Source organism: Phocoena sinus, chromosome 3 (assembly GCF_008692025.1).
Source record: "Phocoena sinus isolate mPhoSin1 chromosome 3, mPhoSin1.pri, whole genome shotgun sequence".
NCBI classification, from domain to species: Eukaryota; Metazoa; Chordata; class Mammalia; order Artiodactyla; family Phocoenidae; genus Phocoena; species Phocoena sinus.
In genome coordinates this window covers 79,815,495-79,835,256 of record NC_045765.1, presented here as the reverse complement: position 1 = coordinate 79,835,256, position 19,762 = coordinate 79,815,495, and the positions used below count along the sequence as shown (strand labels likewise).

General features: G+C 40.8%; 1 protein-coding gene across 2 annotated transcripts in view; it reads left to right on the top strand.

The window, feature by feature from the left end:
* Nucleotides 1–884: 884 nt before the first annotated feature.
* NREP (neuronal regeneration related protein) overlaps nt 885–19,762 on the top strand; it is a 29,190-nt gene continuing 10,312 nt past the window's right edge. Inside the window, exons 1-3 of one of the 2 annotated variants that reach the window (XM_032628368.1) lie at nt 885–952; nt 1,505–1,546; nt 2,848–2,916. In XM_032628368.1, the coding sequence (XP_032484259.1) occupies nt 2,914–2,916 (3 nt within the window). In that variant the 5' untranslated portion in view covers nt 885–952; nt 1,505–1,546; nt 2,848–2,913. Of the gene's footprint in view, nt 953–1,000; nt 1,133–1,504; nt 1,547–2,847; nt 2,917–19,762 lie in introns of those variants that run through there. The other variant, XR_004349363.1, reaches the window with a different exon arrangement.

Genomic DNA, 19,762 nt, shown 5'->3' with positions numbered 1-19,762 from the left:
CCCTTTCCTTTTGATTGTTATAATGGAAAACATTGCTTTCAGTGATTAGAAGTAAAATGTTGATGGCAAATTTAAAAGACATTACGATCCTTTATATCTTTTTTCTCTTGGCAAAGCAATTTAATTAGGAAATAATCTTGTCCTCTAACATCTGACAATTACCTTAAAATTATATCCCACTTGGTTGGCAACGAAACCAGTTTGTTCGAATTTGTAGCAAAATTTTGAGCTTTTACATTACTGTGAAAAGACAGTCAGATTTTAAATTAGAAAGATGAGGTTTAAAAAAAAATCAGAAATGCAAAGAACCGCTTTTAAAACGCAATCTCCAATTTTCAGAAGTATGATTTCAGTGGGGCTGAGAGTGGGGAACCTACTAAATCCTTCGGGGAAGGAGAAGGGAGCACCTGGGGAGGGTGCTGATCACATCAGAGCTCAGCTCTTGCTGCCTGTGCACGCGTGTGACTGTGTGCACGCACGCGTGTGTGTGTATGTGTGTGCCTGCGTGTGTGCGCGCACGCAGCCACAGGGCCGCTGGGGTGCTCGGGCCGCGGGCTTCCTCGCGGCCGGGAGCGGGGCGCGCGTCCCCGGCTGGGCAGACCCGGGTCGTGCGCAAACGCATGCAACGCCGGCTCTTTGTGTGTCTGTGTGGCTCCGCGCCGCCGCGGGCACCATTTTCTGCTCGGCTCGGGACAGGCACATAAAAGGGAAGGCGGCTGCCGCCCGTCGCCGTCCTCTTTCCCTCAGATGCCCTCTGCTGCAGGTTTATTATTACAGTACGGGCCGCGCCGCCTCTCCCCGCGGCCTTGGCCAGCCGCCGGGCTATGCAGCGCCCTGGCCGCCTTCACGCTTGGCTCGCCCCCAAACCGCCTCCTCCGCCTCCTTATTTGTCTGAAAAGCAACCGCACGTCGAGGCGAAGAAGCCCGCCGGGGCAACAGAGGCCGGGCCGGCGTGAGTGCGCGCCGCGCTGCGGGGGGCGGGGCCGGGGCGGCGCGCCTGTCTGCGGGCCCCTTTGTCCCCCAGGCCCGGGCCAGCGCAGTGGGGGCAGCGGGGTGCCCGGGGTGCCGAGGGCCGGGGCGCGCGCTCGTTGGCCGCTCGCCGACCGGGCCCCGAGTCGCCGATTCCTGCCGAGTAAGCAGTCTGGCTCCGCCGCGGCAGCACAGTGGCAGCAAGGCTGGGGCGCTGGCGCCGCACCAGCCCATCAGAATTAGCTCATTGTTCACTAGCACACTAGCAGCAGAGAGAGGGAGAGAGAGAGAGAGAGAAAGAAACTGACTCTTAGAGAAAGAGACACACTCTTGGAGAGAGAGCGCGAGGCAGGGAGACCTTCCCCTCCTTTTTCCAAGGCTGCACTTCTTGGAAGTGAAGCTGGTTTGGGTTTTGTTTCCCTTCCCCCTCCTCCCTCCTCTTCCTCCACCCCTTTTCCCTCCCCCTGCCCCCTCTCCCCATCCCCCAGCTGTCTTTCTAGCATGATACCCTTTTTCATCCACTTTTGTGTTTCAGGTGTAGAGAGGAGAGAGTGAACAGGGAGCGGGGCTTTTGTCTGTAAGTATATGCCATTCCCATCCCCGGCCGGGAGCGCTGCTTTCTCTTTTGTGTCGATTTCTTGCCGTTGCTCTTAGCTGGACCCTTCAACCCTGCAGAGTTCATGCTTCTTCCCTCTTAATTTTAAAGAGCTGAAGCGTGTACTTGGAGAAATTATGGCATTTTGGGTCCTACTGCATTAAGGCTGGAATTTAACTTGGGCTTTTTTTAAAAAAATGCACAAGTTAAGAGGGAGAATTCTTTTGCGAAGGGGTGGGGTTTTTTGCTTGTTGGTGTGGTTAATTTTTGTTCTTCTTGCTCATAAAGCATTGTTAGGAACTGTTTTGTTTCTTTTCATGAGATGCACTTTGGTGCATGCAAGCCTCCCCCACCCCCGCGCCTTTTATAAAATGAATTTGTGTCCCTCCATCCTTAGACTTTATTACTCTTTCAAAGCTGCTGTCGCCTCCTGGGGTCTTTCCAGGCATTCGATCTTGCAACACTTTTTTTTCCTGCATTTTCTTATAAAGCAGTTGAACTTCAGGGGAGGGAGGGCTTAAAAATAACTGACTGCTTTTTGCTTGATGATGATAATAATCTCATTTGCATTTATATGTATCTGTAATACCATTATAGGAAAACTCGAAGAGCTTAAGATACCCTGTTAGAGAACTTTTAGTTTTTCTCCATTCATCTTAATTTTTGTCTTAACTTATGTTAACAAAAGAACTGTGTTCTGATGACACAAAGGTTGAGAGGAAAATCACTGCAGCATGTACATTAATGTTTATTTGGTTTAGGGAGAAGGGCATAATGGTGTATATTCCTGACTTTTCCCCCCTCAGTGTAGTTTTTTTTTTTTTTTTTTTTAAGCACGGAAGGTTATGTAATGCAGTGCCATTTCCAAAAATATCCACTCTGAGGCATTACACTACGCGGTGGAAGGCTGATTCCTATTCTGCTGTCTTGATTGCAAATATACTGCCAGTAGTATGTCTGGGAACAAAGAGCAGCCAGAAAACAATCTATTTTTATCACTTGGTTCTACTTTTAAGTTTGAACTCCTGCAATTTAAAGATGAACCCAACAATAAGAATAGCCCAGGACTCTGGGAAGCTAGGTACCAGGGATTCCTTTGTCCCCTATTTAAGCCTACAGCCGATTGAAAAGCTCTTTCAGAAGCCCCAGTGGTTACAATAATTTGCATGTAACTTAGCTTAACCACAGAAAATGGTTATTTGTCTGTAGCCTCTAAACAGGCTTTCTCATTTGCTGACCTGTGGTGTGGCAATTTGTCTACTGTATTTAAACGTATTTTGCAGGTTGGTTGGTCTCCTTGGACTGAAGAGAGGGAGGGTGCAAGGCCAAGACTGTTAAGGATTCTCAAAATGGTAAGCATTGGTCATCAGAGGAGATTCTCAGTTGCTTCTTATCAGTCTTTATTCCATATAAATATCAACCACCCACCTTCATCCTGCTTGAACCCTCCATTGTTCCTACCCCATCTGACCTTTCAAAGGTTCTGTCTCTAGCCTGGGCAGCTTTGCAGTACAACAATTTATATGAACTGGATGTGGTGAATTAGGGATTAGGTCTTTTGATTTCCAATCATTTTGAATAGAAAACTGAAATTCCTCTTTCAGAAGTGGCGATTTATTTAACTCCAACAACAGAAACCATTCTGTTCTTTAAGAAGAGTGATATGTTGTGACATGCGTGGAAGAGGTGGCAGCAGTAGGGCTCAAACAAAGCAATGAGTCTTCTATTAGAGATAGCCAGAACTTATCCCCCAAAATAGGAGTCTGTGTCCAGCTAATCCAACAGCTATAGAATCTTCTGTCTTTAAAAGCAATATATACATAGAGCATGGACTTTTATATTAATACACTGTCTATTGTATCTCAAACATAATTAGTGTTTTTTTGTTGTTGTTGATTTATAACTTCATTTATGAGAGATATCTGCTCAGTTTTAGAAGATAAGCATGTTATCCTCTAAATGAAAGTGTAACTATTTCTGACAAGCATTATGATCCACAGAGGAGGAAGTTAAGTGTTTGATGACTGATTAAAGAAATAGATGAAATACACGTTATAAACAGTTGAATAAGTGTATTAATTTTCTTTGAAAAATTTCCTCTATGGAAATAAAGTTGAACTGAAAAATAGAACAGAAATGTCATGAAACTTTTCACTTAAGTACAGCATGTCCTCCTGCAGATGTTTATGCTCTTTAAAACACCTCTTTGCCACTTAGAGTGTGTGATTTCCAAATTTAGTTTTCATTTTTTCTTTTAAACGAGGGAGGAATTTAATGAATCAAAATTGAATCCGATGTACTTGATGTTTTCTTTGAGAACAATCCAAGTATAAGCTTCCAACGAGAAAAATGAATCAGAAGCAGTTAAATGAATTCTGTTTGAATTCTGTTAATAAGTAAGCTCTTATTTTTTGTATGTGCCTCACCTGTAATTTCAACAGGTGGGTGTCAAAGCACCTAATCAAATAGATCTTGTTTGGACATAGATTGATAATGACCAAATTAAGGAACTTAAGGTTGGAGGCAAAAGGGATGAACAGAAAATTAAACTAATCAGTAGGTTTTGTGCAAATGGTTCCTAACTCCATGTTAAATTCCTAACTAGCCATTGTCATAGAGTTCTAGGATGGTAATAAAATAAACTGCTGCAAAGTATTTTTGTTTATTTAATTATCTTTTACTGTGACTGGCCACATCATCATGTCTTATAGCTCTTTATCCCAGAACCTTACCCTTTGTGTCACCATAGATAGACCATGAAGATTCATGTGTGTTGTGATACGTCAGGTGACCAGTTTGGTTGAACATCAATTTGACCACTGACTCTGCCAAAACTAGCCCTATAGATCAGACTCAAAGAGTAAATATCATGTTTCCATAGTAGTGAGCAGAGTGAGCTTTGTGGAAGGCAAGCATGTGTGCCAAAGCCGAGAATGAAAGTTGGAACGATTTGCATGCCGAAGAGCAAATTCGAGTTATTACTACATGTTGTCAATTTCTCACAGTTGTCGTTTATGTATGGTGGCAGAATGAGAAATCACAATTTGTTGCTCTTGGAAGGATTTTGAGTCATGGAAAAATTCTCACAACTTTTTGGTGATCCTTTCATCAAGATGTCAGTCCCTTTTGGCACAAGCCCATTGCCTGAAATGAAACCACCGACAGTTATTGTCCGTGGGTGATTCCAAGTAACTTTCTAGCAATTCTCTTATTCCAGGAGGTCTGAGGTCTTCAAAGTCTTTTCACATTCTAATGTAAAAAAAAAAGTTTCGATTGTGTTTTTTTTAAAACTGATATTAGAGGGGTCTTATACCTCCTTTTCTCCTTTTTGGAAAAATGAAGTTATTTTCTTTCCTTGATTAAAACAGATTACTTTGCTGATCTCTGTAACTGTCTTTTTAAAGACTTAGCCTGTATACAGTAGAAACTAGTACTAGGGAAGCAATAGAGTTAACACCTGGCCACCTCTAGAAAATATACAAACATGCCTTTTCTGTTAAATGTGTATTTCCATTTACGTAATTTAAAACATTAAAGAGGATCTAGTTTCAGTGTATTTGAGCTGCTTAGTAAAGGGCCTATTCCAAATACAAATTTATAGTCAGCTCATTCCAGAGTAAGAAATTAACTAGTAGACTCCAGAATTCAAAACAGAGTGATTCAATATTTAGACATTTGACATACCCTAAAGTGATGTTTCACAACGATAATTTGAAGGCACTAAAGAATACTAATGTGCCTTTTGCATTACCAAAAAAATACAACTGCTTTGTTAACACTACAAGGCTTTAATCACATTGTATTCTGTGTAGGGGACCCTTTGGGCACAACTCCAGGGGGCACCATTTACATAGACTACAGTTCATCTGGGGTTGTGCATTTTAGGAGGACTGTTAAAAGTTTTAATTTTGAGTGTGGTTTGCCTTATCTTAGTTTTCTAGAATTTTTTTTTTAATAACTCATCCCTCAGCCTTTTCAGTTTTCTAGTAAACATACGTTTTTCTAGTCCCCACCCCACCCCCTTCTTTGCAATTAACAAGATATTGTGAGTCTGCAGAAATCTTCAGCATTTCTTTAATTTATATTTGGCTTTTTGTTAAATTTAATTTCTAAGATTATATTTTATATGGGTCCTTGGTTTTTACTTAGCTGTTTTATTTTAAAGGTACTTGCTTCAGGTACATCACTGAGAAGAAAATACTTCAGAATGAGCAGATGGGTCTTATTGAATAGTTAGAAAAACTAAATTATTTAATTCAATGTCAAGAGTAAGTCCTTATTTTCAACATGACTACCCTCTGTGCTGTAAACTTGCCTCCAAGTATGGATGTGCCATGGATTCACAGTGGCATAAGCATGGGCTCATTATGTTTTAACAGAGACCTAGGAATTGGAACAATTTTAGATTCTCTCTAAGACCGATGCTGAGCTTTTCAAAAAGATGAGTTGACTCCATTGTACCATTCATAGAGCTCTGCTTTCTGTACAGTCTGTGAAGTGGCATTCATGGGCTTACAACGAGACTCTTTCAATAATCTCTCCATTAACATAAGGTTTCCTTGTTTGAAGAAAAATACAAAGATTGCGGAGGGATGAGGTCCTGTTGGTAGCTGTGCCATTGGGTTTTGGAATGTAAATTTACAAGTTGCTTAGTGATTCTTGATTGTGGAGATGCTGAAAAGTACCTAGGAGGGTAATTTTAGATGGTATTTTCTCTTTCACCAGGTCTTCTAGCACACTGTGAGGGGAGAATTGGGAATTGTTTAGGGAATGAGGACAGTAGGGATGGTCTATCTGGGTTTAGCCCCAGTCCTGCTTCCTCTTGAACTAAATAGATATTTCAGGCAGGAGAAGATATTTAAGCAGAAATCTTGGAATAAACAGTTATTTAAAGCACCATTCTATTTTTTTGTTTGTTTGTTTCTTCTATTTTAACCTGATGCAATCCTTAAAAACTGGCATGTAAATCAGATCTTCATAAATACACTGAAGGAATTCACTTTATTTTAAACCCTAAGATGAATACTTTGAAATCAGAAAATACACTTCTAAAATATGAATACTTTAGTAAGCCAAATGAGTAACCTCCAGATTATGAGTCTTATACATCCTGTTCACTTACATTGGACCGACTGGGAGCCTTGGAGTGAAGTACTGTGGCCTCCTTGCTCTTGCACATATTTTTTTAAATGCTGTTTCTGGCTGGAAAGTCTTTTAAGGTCTTATTCTCACAACCAAAGTGAAATGGAGGGTTGAGATAATTATCTGAATAATTATGCTTAAAACAAAAAAAAAAAGTTGATTTTTGTCTGATTCATCTTGGCTATTCAAAATGTTGCTGGAGTGAGGTAGGAGTGGGAGGGATTTGCCTGAATTATCTGAATAATTCCTTTCTTATACAGGAAAAAACTAGCAATAAGGAAATCTTACCAGCAAATCCAATTTGAGTATACCAGAAAATATATTGCATGTACATGGACTGTGTCATCTTAGTTGATCAAGATATATTTTTAAAATTCTAATTTTAAACCACTCCTTTGCTTTGTACTGGAAAACAGGTTAACCATAAATCTCAGCCCACAGCTGTAGAAATTATAGTTACTAAAAATATTACTTATTGGTTCTAAATTTATCTGAAATGGGTATTTCTGGACATGTTTTGCACCTAAGGACAGCTTCAAGAATCTCTCATCTCAGTGGTTTAAAAAACAGCAGTGATCCTGAAACTGATCTATTAGCACATGACAGTATTAGCAGCTCTAATGGTTTGGGACTTAAGCATTAGCATGGCTCTCAACTAAATTCTAAATATCAATTCAGTTATTTGTAGCAGTGACATGGTATTAACCTAGTGTAACACTAGATTATACTCTCTTGCATTATTTGTTAGTTGGATCCATACATTTCTTTCACTGACCAGCTAAATTATAGGCTCCCAGAGGGTTTATAAACTTCATATATAGTGCTTAATAAAGTATTAAATATATGTTAGAAGCTCAGTAAATATTTGGTCTATACATGCTAATACCTATTAAGTTGGACTTTCAAAAAATTAATCGTTAATGACTTAATCTTGTTTAGTTTTCGTGGACTAGAAGTAATTTGTATCCTTCCATTCCTCTAAAGAGCTAGGAAGTTGAAGTGAGTGTAATTTTAGTTTCCACAGGAAATTATTTTCCTTCCCCCATTTTCTTTTTTAATGTACCTCAATGGCTTATTGATTGTTTTTAATAAATTTATTTTATTTTTTTTGGCCACGTTGGGTCTTCGTTGCTGCAGGTGGGCTTTCTCTAGTTGCAGGGAGCGGGGGCTACTATTTGTTGTGGTGCGCAGGCTTCTCACTGCAGTGGCTTCTCTTGTTGGGAGCATGGGCTCTAGGCACGCGAGCTTCAGTAGTTGTGGCACACAGGCTCAGTAGTTGTGGCTTGTGGGCTCTAGAACGCAGGCTCAGTAGTTGTGGCGCATGGGCTTAGTTGCTTCGCGGCATGTGGGATCTTCCCAGACTGGGGCTTGAACCCGTGTCCCCTGCATTAGCAGGCGGATTCTTAACCACTGCACCACCAGGGAAATCATCCATTATTTATTAACAGGAGAAAAAAAATGTGCTTAAGCCATAAAGCCACTTACCCAAAAAGAATGGCTTGCAATTGCTCACCTTTACCAGCATTTAGAACCACACTCTGAACAACCTGGTACGATGCTAGCTCTCCAGGTTTGATCTAGCTGTGGTACTCAAAACTCACAGCAGCTTCTCCTGCAGTCCTAAAAATCCCCTCTGGGATCCAGGAGGACCTATGCTCCCAGTTTTGTACTTTGCTCCCAGTACACTTCCACTGGTACTTATTTCCAGGATAATCTCATTCTGTGATATTATGAAAGTGGTCCCAAGAAAACAAAGATGCCATGTCTGAAAGTACTGAAGAAAATGAGAAGAGTGAAAAAAAAAAAAGAAAATGAGAAGAGTTAGCAGTAGGGTTATGCATATATTCCCATGTCAGCTGAACAAGTTTTTGTTGTTGTTGTTGAGCATTTTCTTTACGCTTAGTTCTTTGCATTATGGAAAGTGCACAGTTGGCCAGTGGCCTCAGTGGATTTATATTTTAGTTGTGGCAAGAAGACTAATATGCATGACAAACTTAAACATTGTCTTGCGGTATAATCTAGTGCTAAATTGTAAAATGCAGAAGAGTGGTATTATTGGGGACTGGGGATTATAGGCAAAAACTTTTTTTTAAGGAGGTAGAAATTCAGCTAGACCCAGAGATGACAAATGTATGGCATGTGTGCCACCACTGACTCCTGCTATATACCTGTGGCAGACATTGCTAATCAGTGTCTTGACGCTCATTATTATTATTCACCCTGAATATGATTTCCCAATCCTCACAATCTTGTTCTGTTAACAACTGATTGGAGTGGGCACAAAATTTGAAACTCAGAAGCTCCTTGAGAGCAGGTACTATGCATTCTTAAGATTTTTAGGGCTTAGCATCAATCCTTAATAAGTATTGAGTGAATGAAGAATTAAGAATATTCCGGTAGATTTAGTTGAGAGAAAAGCATATTTCTCATTAAAGAAAAGTATGCTTACAGGAGTGAGCATAATGCATTTTTACTACGGTAGGGAATGTCCTCCTCCCTGTTTAGGGCCTCTATGCTCTCAAAGACAGACCTCACACACTCGACCTAGAGGTTGAGGACTTGATGTGCTGAGCCAGAGGAAGCCACTGAGCGGGCATCTTGGAGATGGCCCGAGGCTCTCACTCAGGTTCCAGCCTGTCTCAGGTTCTTTGCGTTTTGATTGTGCCCAACAGAAAAGGGCACACACACTCACATACACCTTCTGATTGATTGTAAGCTTAATTTACTGCTGCCTCTCACTCTCTTTGGGTCAGGATGGAGTGGTGGAAAAGAAAGAAGGTCCCTAGCTGGAAGGAATTGGGAAGGGAGCATACGCTTAACCTCTTTCTTGGGAGAAGGTGGCAACACTTCCACTGGTAAATGCCAGAGGGTTCGTCAGTGTCCACTTGGCCAGAGAGGGTGTTGCTGCCGTGCCAGCTGCATGAAATGAGGCCCCATGCGTCCCTTCTGTGAGGCTAACTGGGTGTAGCCATGTGCTAATCAGTTGTAACCACACACACCCAGCTGGTTCTCTCTCTCTCCTTCTTCCTGATTAGCCAGATGTACGTATTCAGAGTTCAAGCCAACACTTACATCACCATAATAAAATTGTTTACAATTTGAGGCCTACAGGCTGTTACTAATTTAGTCAGTAGTCTAGTGACCATCATAAGGGAATCTTGTCACATGATACACAAAAGTTGGGGAAAGCCAAGACCAAGAAGGATTTTTCTGCAACCTCTTCTGGAAACAGCACAGACTCAGAAGGCATCAGCTGCAAGGTTTTCAATATGAAACGATTTTACCGGCTCCTTTGGCCCCTTCAGATGAGTTTGGACTCATCCCTTAAGTCTCTCAGTAAGTGACATAGGTAAGCACTGTTCCTTGAATTCCTTAAGCCTACTCCCACCTCATACTTTCAAGTATTTTTTTTCAACTTCGGTGTTTAAACCTTCATAAGTTTAATTCCTGTGGCTGGGCAGCCATGCCAGGAACTATGTGAACTCATCTTTTATTTCTAGCTACTATAGCATATATTTTCTTAGAGGGACCAGGCCACTTGTTATTCTGAACATGCCCCAGGAGGCCCTCCCTCTGTGCCTTTGCTTACTCAGTCCTAGAAAGAATGCTCCTCCTGACAAAATAAAGCTCTTCTTCCAGACTGAATTTAAATGACAACTCCTCCATGAAACTCACCCCAGGACATCCAGCAGGAATGATCTCATGCTCCTCTGTACACTCATCACACAACAGTCTACTTGTAGCTGGCTTCTTTCTGCATGCTTTTCTACCCTCCAAGATTGTAAACTTGAAACACGAACACTGACCACTAGTAAGTGAACATCAGGCCTCTTTTTATGATAGCAGTTGAGGCTGTGATGCCTCATTTTTTTCCTTTTCCTCTACCAGGATGGTGAGTTCAGATGTGGGAAAGTTTCATCATTTAGAGGGAACTCTAGAACAGCTAGTGAAGTTGATTGGCATTCTTTTCCTACAAAGTAGAAGGAACCCCTAACCTTCATGGACCTTAGAATAGATTGCACCTCCATGAACCACTCTGACCACTGCTCCAGTACCTGTGTAGGAACTGGCACACTCTTAGTGATCGATACATGTCTGTGGAATAAATGAATGAGTCAGAGCTCAGGGATACGTGGAGATCTGTTATTTCTGGGCAGAACCGGGTGGTTCACCTTGAGATTTACAACTAGTAATAGCCCAACACTTCGCAGGGTCGCGACAGTGCAGATTGTAGAATGTATGACCCAGGAAATGAGATCACCATGGACGGGTGATGAATTTGCTGCTGAAAACCCCTCTCGCTGAATAAAGAAGGCTCAGTGTTTGTTAGGGAGGTAAAAGGGGAGAGTTAAGTGAAGTCTAAGCACAATACAAAACCAGTTCTGTAGTTCTGTGCTCCCTTCCTCTACACTTCTTTAGACAGAAGAGGCCCCGAGAGTGTCCAGAAGGTTAGTTCAGTGTGGTCTGCTGGAAGAGGACTCTCATCTTTAGGGTGGAGTCACACATCCATCCAGAACACTGGCTGTGGGGTGCCGTTGTGCTCCAGGTTATCAGTGGTGTTTTGCCAGTGGTCCCAGTTTGCCTCTCAGCAGTCTGACTAAGGCATTCATGACGGTAGAGCATCATCTGCTCTGGTTTCACAAGGTAATGAAATCTTCATAAGTGAAATGATTGCCTCTTATTACCTTAGAATGGTTTCCAGTCTAAGCTTTGTGCCTGAAAAGTGTTAGGATTATCTCACTGGAAGTATTTTTAAACCCTTGATTTTACACTATCCTTGTTTATCCTCACTTTCATAGACTAAAATACAAACATAATTCGTGTTTGAAAAGGAGAAGGAGAAGATATTTAAGAGAATGTGCTTGATGAAAGGAAGGTCTCTTTGCCCCTTTTAAGCTGAAATTGGGAACCAGAGCCATTGACTGGAAAGAAAGGGAGAATGGCTGAATAGTTGTTGCCAGTGAAAATATGAGCCAGAGACTCATACCAATAGGCAATTAAAACAAGAGGGAGATTCATAACGTGCACAGAAGTTTTGGTGTCGTTGCCCGGTTCTAGCTCTTCTCCCTTCTCCACTCCAGCCCTTACTCAGATCACCATCACACACCAGTGTCCTTTGATTACTGGGGCAGGTAACAGCCTTCCTGTCTGAATTGTATTTGATACAATTCCAGCAGGGAAAAATACTGCAGTCCAGTGGCTGAACAGGGAGAAATCTACAAAAGTTGTGTTTAAAATGGGTCCAGGCATTTTGAGGTCACTTTTATTGGATAAAGTCAGTGTCAGATATAGAACCCATTCTTGGACAGGAAAGTAGAAATTAGAAGATACTGCGTGTTTGGCAGCCAGCGTTAAGAACTGTCAAGGAAAAACTAGCGTCTGTAGTTAGATGAATAAAACTTATTGACTAAGATACTTATAAACATGACCCAAGTAAGGGATTGTTTTCAAGCACTTTACTAAGAAGGACTGTTTCTTGTCCTTCATTGTCGTCATAGTGAAAGTTACCAAAAGGCTTACTGAGACCATGAGGGGAGAGTCTGTTCTTGTGCACCTTTGCCAGGTGGTTGCTGAACCTGCGTGCACTGTTGGCAGCACATGGTTGAACATTTAGCCTAGTGCCTGCTGCGTTGTAGGGACTCAGTTAACACTGGCTGAGAGAATGAATACTGGGCAGGGAACGGACCCACTGTTTGAAAGATGCGATCTCATGTACTTTCTGTGGTTGCATGGCTAAGAGAATTAGAATTTGAAAAGATGAATTCATTAACTAGCCCTCTCCTTTCCTGAATAGATATCCAGGATTTGGTGGCTTAGCTCTGAAAAACTTTTTTGAGAAAAAAAAAAAAAAGGGTTTTCTTTGCTACTTTGGCACTTCCAGCCCAAGGTCATGGGACATTTTCTTTGATAATATGTTCATTCTCTAGAGCTGAAAGCTACCTACTAAATATTAAATGCTTCACAGAAAGTAAGTACTTGGTAACTAGTTCTTGATTTATTGATTGGATAATCAATTAATATATCTACTCAACCAATTCAGTTAATAGAGCATCAAAAATTCTGCCTACATCTTCTTGGAGCCCTTCTCATCTTTGTAATTTTGATCCTTAGTCACCTGGATTTGACTGTTTCCAAAGCCTAGGTGCTCTGGACTGCAACTAAGGCTCCATTTCATGTGCCCTGTGGAGACTTAGGTCTAATTATACATCACAGAATGCCTCTGGCCTTTGGATATTTTGTTCATTTCTTGATAATAGAATCTCAAATTGTTCTGATCTTGTTATCAAGGTCTGGGAGTCAAGTCTCCATATCTTTTCATTTCATCTTCATTAAGCCTATGCTTTTTTTTCATGAGGACTCCTTTTGAAACTTTAATTTTCTTTTACAGGATTAATTGTCTACACTGTCACAATCAATTCAATCAGAAATTCAATTAAATTTGTTTCTTTGGCATCATATAAACAACTCATCTGATAGTTAATGTGAATTTTTACCAAATTGATCAGTATTCTTACGTTGTTCAGACAAACCCAGAGGGGCACTATGTCTTTGACTGATTGAATACAGTACTCTGCCTGTAGTCTGAGGATCAGATACTACTTTCCTTGTTATTTTCTATTTGTTACCTTCATGATAGAAATAACTAATAATTGGCTTGTTCCCTGATCTCTATTTTTCCATTTTTCTGTCTTTAGTACTGACTGCATTTCTACTACATTAATTAAAAGTTTCCAAATGGAATCGGGTTAAATTTTTTTTTCTTTCTGAATTACTATTCTTAGTAGTTTCCACACTGCCTCTCTGGTCTAATAAGTGTTTATTTTCTTCCTCTTCAACTAGGATTACTTTATATGTAGTGTATGGCTTGTATATCTGTATATCATTGGTAAAGATAAGAGTTTAATTCTCCTTTGACTAAACAGTTTGTTCTGAAATTGAAATTTTGAAAAGCAAAGTTACAGTGAACATGATTTCAAAGGCATCTGATGAAAGAAAAATATTCTGGATTAGACTGTCCGTTACTAGGCCATCAGAGAAGTCATTTGAGAGTTCATTTAGGGGTCATATGAAAACCATTTGGTTTCTCAGCAAATGCCCTTTGTAATTAGCTGCAGTGTTTGCTAGATATTTATATTGTGCTGAACATTTCCTTCCAGGGAAAACTGAAAAAGACAAAACTGTGGTGATAGGTGTTGCTGGGGTTTAATTAGATCCGCAGCCCTCATGTAGCCAAGCGAGAGTTGCTGCTCTAAGAGTAGTCTTTCCCCAACTACTGTAGTGACATGTGGACGAGCACACCCTCTGTGCCCTCAGACAGTGCTGATTTTTTTAGGTAAGTTATTTTTGAGGGCAGCTATTTATCAGAAACACAGCTGGCAGAGTAACAGATATTTCTGAGAAAACTACTCTTGATAGTAGGTGTCAGAAATCTATCTAAATTTCATCACAAGGGCACTAAGTGTAGGTGCTCAGCACCTACTTGGGGGTTGAAAACAGGCCCCAGCTCTCAGGAGCCTCATGACGCCACTGCAGGTAGCTCTGGGGAAATAGCAGAGAAGATCAATATTGAGAGACTGTGTTCTCCGAGAAGAGAGACTGGGTTTGCATCCTGTCTTTTCCATTTCTTGGGTGTGTGATCTTGGGCAGGCTCCCTGACTGCTCCCCCTCAGCATTCTCATCTGTCAGACTGTGAGGGTGATGATAATGACAGCTACCCCAGATCCACTTAGTCCTTGTGTGCTGGACCCTGTTGCCAGGGCTTTACAGGTATTGATGCACTTCGTCCTTGCAACAGCACCCTGAGGATTAAATGAGTGTGCCTGGAAAACATGCCTAAAATTAAAAAAAAAAAAAAATTACAATGAACTCTAGTATGCATTGCCATGGAAAACTGTGGGTCTCCAAATTTACATACTCTGCCCGTGTGGGTTCCAACGACCCTCATGCATTGCTCACAGTTCTCTTCCTTTGGAGTAGTATAGTTTTGCTGATTGGTTTGCAATGGAAGAAGGACTCAGGGGGAAAAGCCCAGAAGATGTCAATGTCAATGTATTCTGTTGTCGCAGAATGCAGTCAGGACTTGGAATGAAGTTCTGAGTTTCCAAAGCTGGCTTTTTTGCGTCAGTTGGAATATGTGATCCCTTTCCCAGGGAATTTAGCCTCCTAATTTGGCATTCCTTTTGCAGTTATCTTCACAACTCTTGAAGTATTTTTGGGGTGACTCCCAGTACCGAAACACCTTGTCTATTTGGGTTGGTGGCCGCCCCCATAGGTCTTCTCTGCTTCCCATGGTACTGCCTGACTGAGCCTTTGTCAGGGAGAAGACTTCTACTGAATCAGACCAAGCTGTACTCAGTGGGGCTGAAAATCCAGGTGGTGTACAGGGGCACATCCATCCTAACCTTATTCTATTCCTCTTGTACTTTTAGTTTTTTGCCAGTTTTCATAGAGGACAGGTTACTGGAAGCCTCTTAGTGCCCTGTTTGTGACCTAAACACTTACAGCATGCAGATACGGATCTGGCTATATTTTCCCCCTTTTTAAAGCCAAACTTCTTATAAGATAATCAACTAGCTTCTGATTTAAACCAGTTTTAATTACACCCTCTCCACAACAGAAACCATTTTCCCTCCAAATTTGGTGATCTGTTATGATGCTGTTTGCTGTTAAAGAGTTATCAGTCTTTGAATGACCAAGACGGTGCAAGACAAGCACTGAAGTGTGAAATGTGTTTTGCTAAATGCTGAGCGGTTTGCAGCTGCCAGCAGAAGAGGGTGCATTGATGGAAAGCAAGAATAACTTCTTTCGGAATGAGCACTTTGGGAGAAAATACACACTTTCTGGAAAAGTCAGTCTTGCTCATGTCATCAATAGGAATGCTTTGAAATGTCCACAAGCTCATCAAAAGCAACTGGCTATCTCATCATTCATCCAGATCAAGAAGAACCCCAAATCCTTATGTCCAGATAAATAAATACCTATTGCACTAGCCTTTGATTGAGGGCTTTAGCGAAAGAAATCTGAGTTTTGAGGACTTATTCTTCCATGTTGTTGGTGAAAAGTTTTATAAGATTTTAGTGGATGGTGCAGTAACTTCAGGACAAGAGGAAAGAAAAATCAGTATTCTTGGTGAGTAGAAATCAGACTTCTTATAGTTGTTTGAAACCCAGCATACCTAAAATTATTCAAACCAGCTAATAAAAGCAAGTCTAGATGTTTCCTATTAACTTTGGAATGTGCTTGGAAAAAGTCCTGCTAGTTCCAGATGTCTAGTATTGGAAAGCATATCAACAGCGTAACTCTCATTTGTGGTAGAGAATACAGTTCAAAAATTCCTAAGTGCAGTTTGGTGCACTGGGGCCCAATATGGTTTTCTTTCTTTCCTTCCTTCCGTCCTTCCTTCCTTTGTTTTCCTGTTTTTCAGTCTTTTGCTCTCTCTCTTTCTTTCTTCCTCTCTTCCCTCCCTTCATTCCCTTTCATCCTTCCTTCTTTTCTTTCACCTTAAAAGTAGGAGAAACATTGCAAGATGTGGTGTTTTTCTGATTTCTTGGTTACAAATGAAAACCAATTTATATAAGGGAATAAGGTGGTCCAGACTTAGAACTCAGACGTGTTAAGTAAATATTTATTCTGGTTCCACTCCAGGGAGGTAAAGATTTTATTAACATATTTGTTGAGGTCATGGGGCGAGGAGAAGCTTATGCTGTGCTTAAATGCCTGAGGGGCCTTTTTTTTTTCTTGCTAGTTAACAAAGGCCAGTATTTTTTTTCTGCTGAAAAGAGCAAATGTCTTGTTTTGTGGCCTGCACTTTCTTATTGTTCACTCACAAACTGCTTAATCTCAAACTAGAGTTTTTAAAAGCTGCTTTATTTTTTCCCTTTGTTCAAAAAATCTCTTCTTAGATATCCCTTATGAGATTTGTTTCCAAGCTTTCTTCTTGTACTTTTTCTCCTGGTTTACTTTGGGCTGTTATCAGCTTTTTGTACTTTGTTTTGTCTTCATCACTGAAAAGAAAAGTCGCCCATTAAAAGTCTAGATTTGAAGTGTTGAACTTAATTCCCGGAGTCCAGTCCACATTTTGGCTCTGATTCCTGTACCAGGCTGACCTCCAGCCCAGGGGAGGGTGCCTTGGCAGAAATCTGAGAATTCCTCGATCAGTAACTCCCTTTTTTGGATTTATGGAGCCTTTAGGTGGATTGCTTTGTGTTAGGCACGTTCCTGTTGGAAAGGAATGAGGCTGGGATGAGAGGAGTTTGCACAATACAAACGTTTGCAACTGACCTCGGGTTCAGCACACTGAGTTCGCCAGCTACTGCTTCACCCCTGCCTTGAACCACACACCATCCAAACCCCCCAAACTCACATAGCGCATGGTTTCAGAGAAGGGTGACAGAGCAGAGTTGGGTAATGTTGTTAACCTTTTGTGACTTGCTCCTGACTTGATTCCTGGCTCCTCTAACTAAGTCTTTGTTCTTATTCATAGAAATCAAATTTTAAAAGACTCAGCAGCCAAACAAGCAGAATATTATATTGTGGAACAGAGTGACTGTGAAAGCTCTTTGTGCTGACGATTAATTTCACATGTAAACACTTTCATTTTGTTGCCAGTGAGGAGACTTCCTTTTCCTTTCTCTGCCTAGTTGAAATCTAGAAATGAAATTCCACAGCTGTCAGGCTCCCACATATTCATCAGCGGCCTCTCAAGATGGCTTCACAACCAGCAGAGGGAATCGAGAGGATTCCACTATTAAACTCTACACAGCTTGTTTCAAACACCGCAACTCACAAAGTAAAGAGATATGAATCCTTTGCCTGCCTGGCCTGTAATCACGGGCAGTAACATAATCTGCTGCATGATAGTAATAAAATGTGGACATTTTCTGTGCCCATAGTAAACATATGCACCCAAAGCAAAGTTAATACCAGTGGGCTTAACCAGTTTGTGAGCGATGAACCCGGTTGTCTCTCCCACCCTCATTTCTACAGATTAAGAACTTACCAAGCCATGGAAAAACCGGGAGTGTCAGCAAGTGTTGTAATACAGCAGTGCCCTAAAAGGCCATGCCTTCCTTTCTAGCAGGAGGGCATTTGTGGTTGAGTGCAACAGTCAGGTGTTTGTAAGTCTTTCTCTGTGATTACCCATTGTTACCACAGCCAGCTCCTGTGTGTGTGTGTGTGTGTGTGTGTGTGTGTGTGTGTGTGTATTTAAGTTAGGTCGCTGGATGTTTCACTTAATTCTCGAACCAGAATGTTGGCCAACTTAGGGACCAACTAACACTTTTATTTTACTTTCCAGAATCTGCAGAGGTGACGTACACTATCTGAATGACCCAGTGTTCTGCATATTTATCTTTTGGTCTTCTAATTGCAGGTCATTTCCCCCACTGTGTACTCCATCTCCAAGCAGCATTCACAGGGTTAGGCAGATCTCTAAGAGTAGGTCTCTAGAGAGACAGCTCAGTGCATCATCTTTTGGCACCATCTAATCTTTGATGTAATGCTGTTCAGAGAAAATGACCTTGTAACTCATTTATGGTTTCAGTTTACATTCTGCCCTCTCCCATGACCAGTAACACCTGGGAGAAGACTGACTTTTGAGGGAGATTCTTAATAGCACCACTTCAAAGGGTATTTGCAGAAATGAAGAGCATGTATGTGCACATAAATTCTCCTTGTATTACAGTACTGGGTTTCACAACCTCCCAGCCAATTAGGCAGAATAGAACATGGCTCCACGTGCGTGCGCGCGCGCACGCACACACACACACACACACACACATTGGCAGAGAGATGATAAAATATACTCCTTTGCTGCTCAAAGAATTAATTATGCAGGTTGGACATCTGCCGCTCTAGTTCCCTCTCCTAATTGCTGGGGGTGGGCACCTATCCTTGGTAAGTCATAAAAAGGCCATTGTTTAAGCACATAGAATCCCACTAAGGGTAGAAAATAATATTATAATTATGGTCATTAACAAGCAAGCCATGCAACATCTTCATAGCAGGTTTCTGAGAAGTTACGTTAACCAGCGAAATAAGCAGCATGTATGTCTGTGGTATATTTAGGCTCCGAATAAAGCTATGACCCTGCTTTGAAGATTGTTCTCATATAACAGTCTCCCCAAAGAAATATTGATAAAGACAGTAAATGAGCAGAGGAAAATACAAATTTAGAAACAGGTACTAAATAGATATATTTCAAAATTTACATGCAGTTTGGTAGAAGTGATAGGAAGCATGTCAATTAGATTGATTCTGTATGTGGACTATACTGTTGGAAAATAAATAGCAAGTTTTGCCATGAAAAGCTTGAGAGGTTAGAAAAAATAATTTGATTGATAATCTAGTTGGCATTTTGAGGGGCTGGGGTACCTTGCCTGAGTGGTCTCTGATTCCTCCACATTTTATTTTTCTAATTTGGACAAATTCTAATTTGGCAATAATCATCACAAGCTAATTGTCTTATAGACTTTAAAAAATGAAGTTATTTTTCACTATGCATTGCCCTGAGAATAGAACAAGCCTGGAAAGAAAGAAGGAAATAAAGATTACAAAAGGCAAAAACCATGAGCATTTTCTTCTAAACTTGTATGCAGTGATAGACAATTGAAACTTAAATGCCCAACCATCAAATACATTTAAGGGAATCAGGAAGACATAGTACCTTTTCTCCATAAAACTATATTAGTGGGTTAAAATATATTAAGTATACTTGAAAGCAAAAAATATTGGTTTTAACTAAGAATTGCTCATGGATATCTAAATACATATCTATCATGATTAGTGTATTTAAACCAACATGATTCTTCGTGTTCTGTTGTTTTTAAACATAGTCATCAATGAGATAAATGTGGCATTATAAAAAAAAATGCATTGACTAACATATTCAATGAGCATAAACACTCAACCTTCCCCCGAATTCAAGCAAAACCTTTGCATGTTCTCCAATTTAAAACATTAAAATATTTCATCCCCTCTGTATTTTCACAAATACTGATGTTTTCTTAATTGCTGAGGCTATAGCTTGCTTCTCTGATTCCTGACATCTGGAAGAGC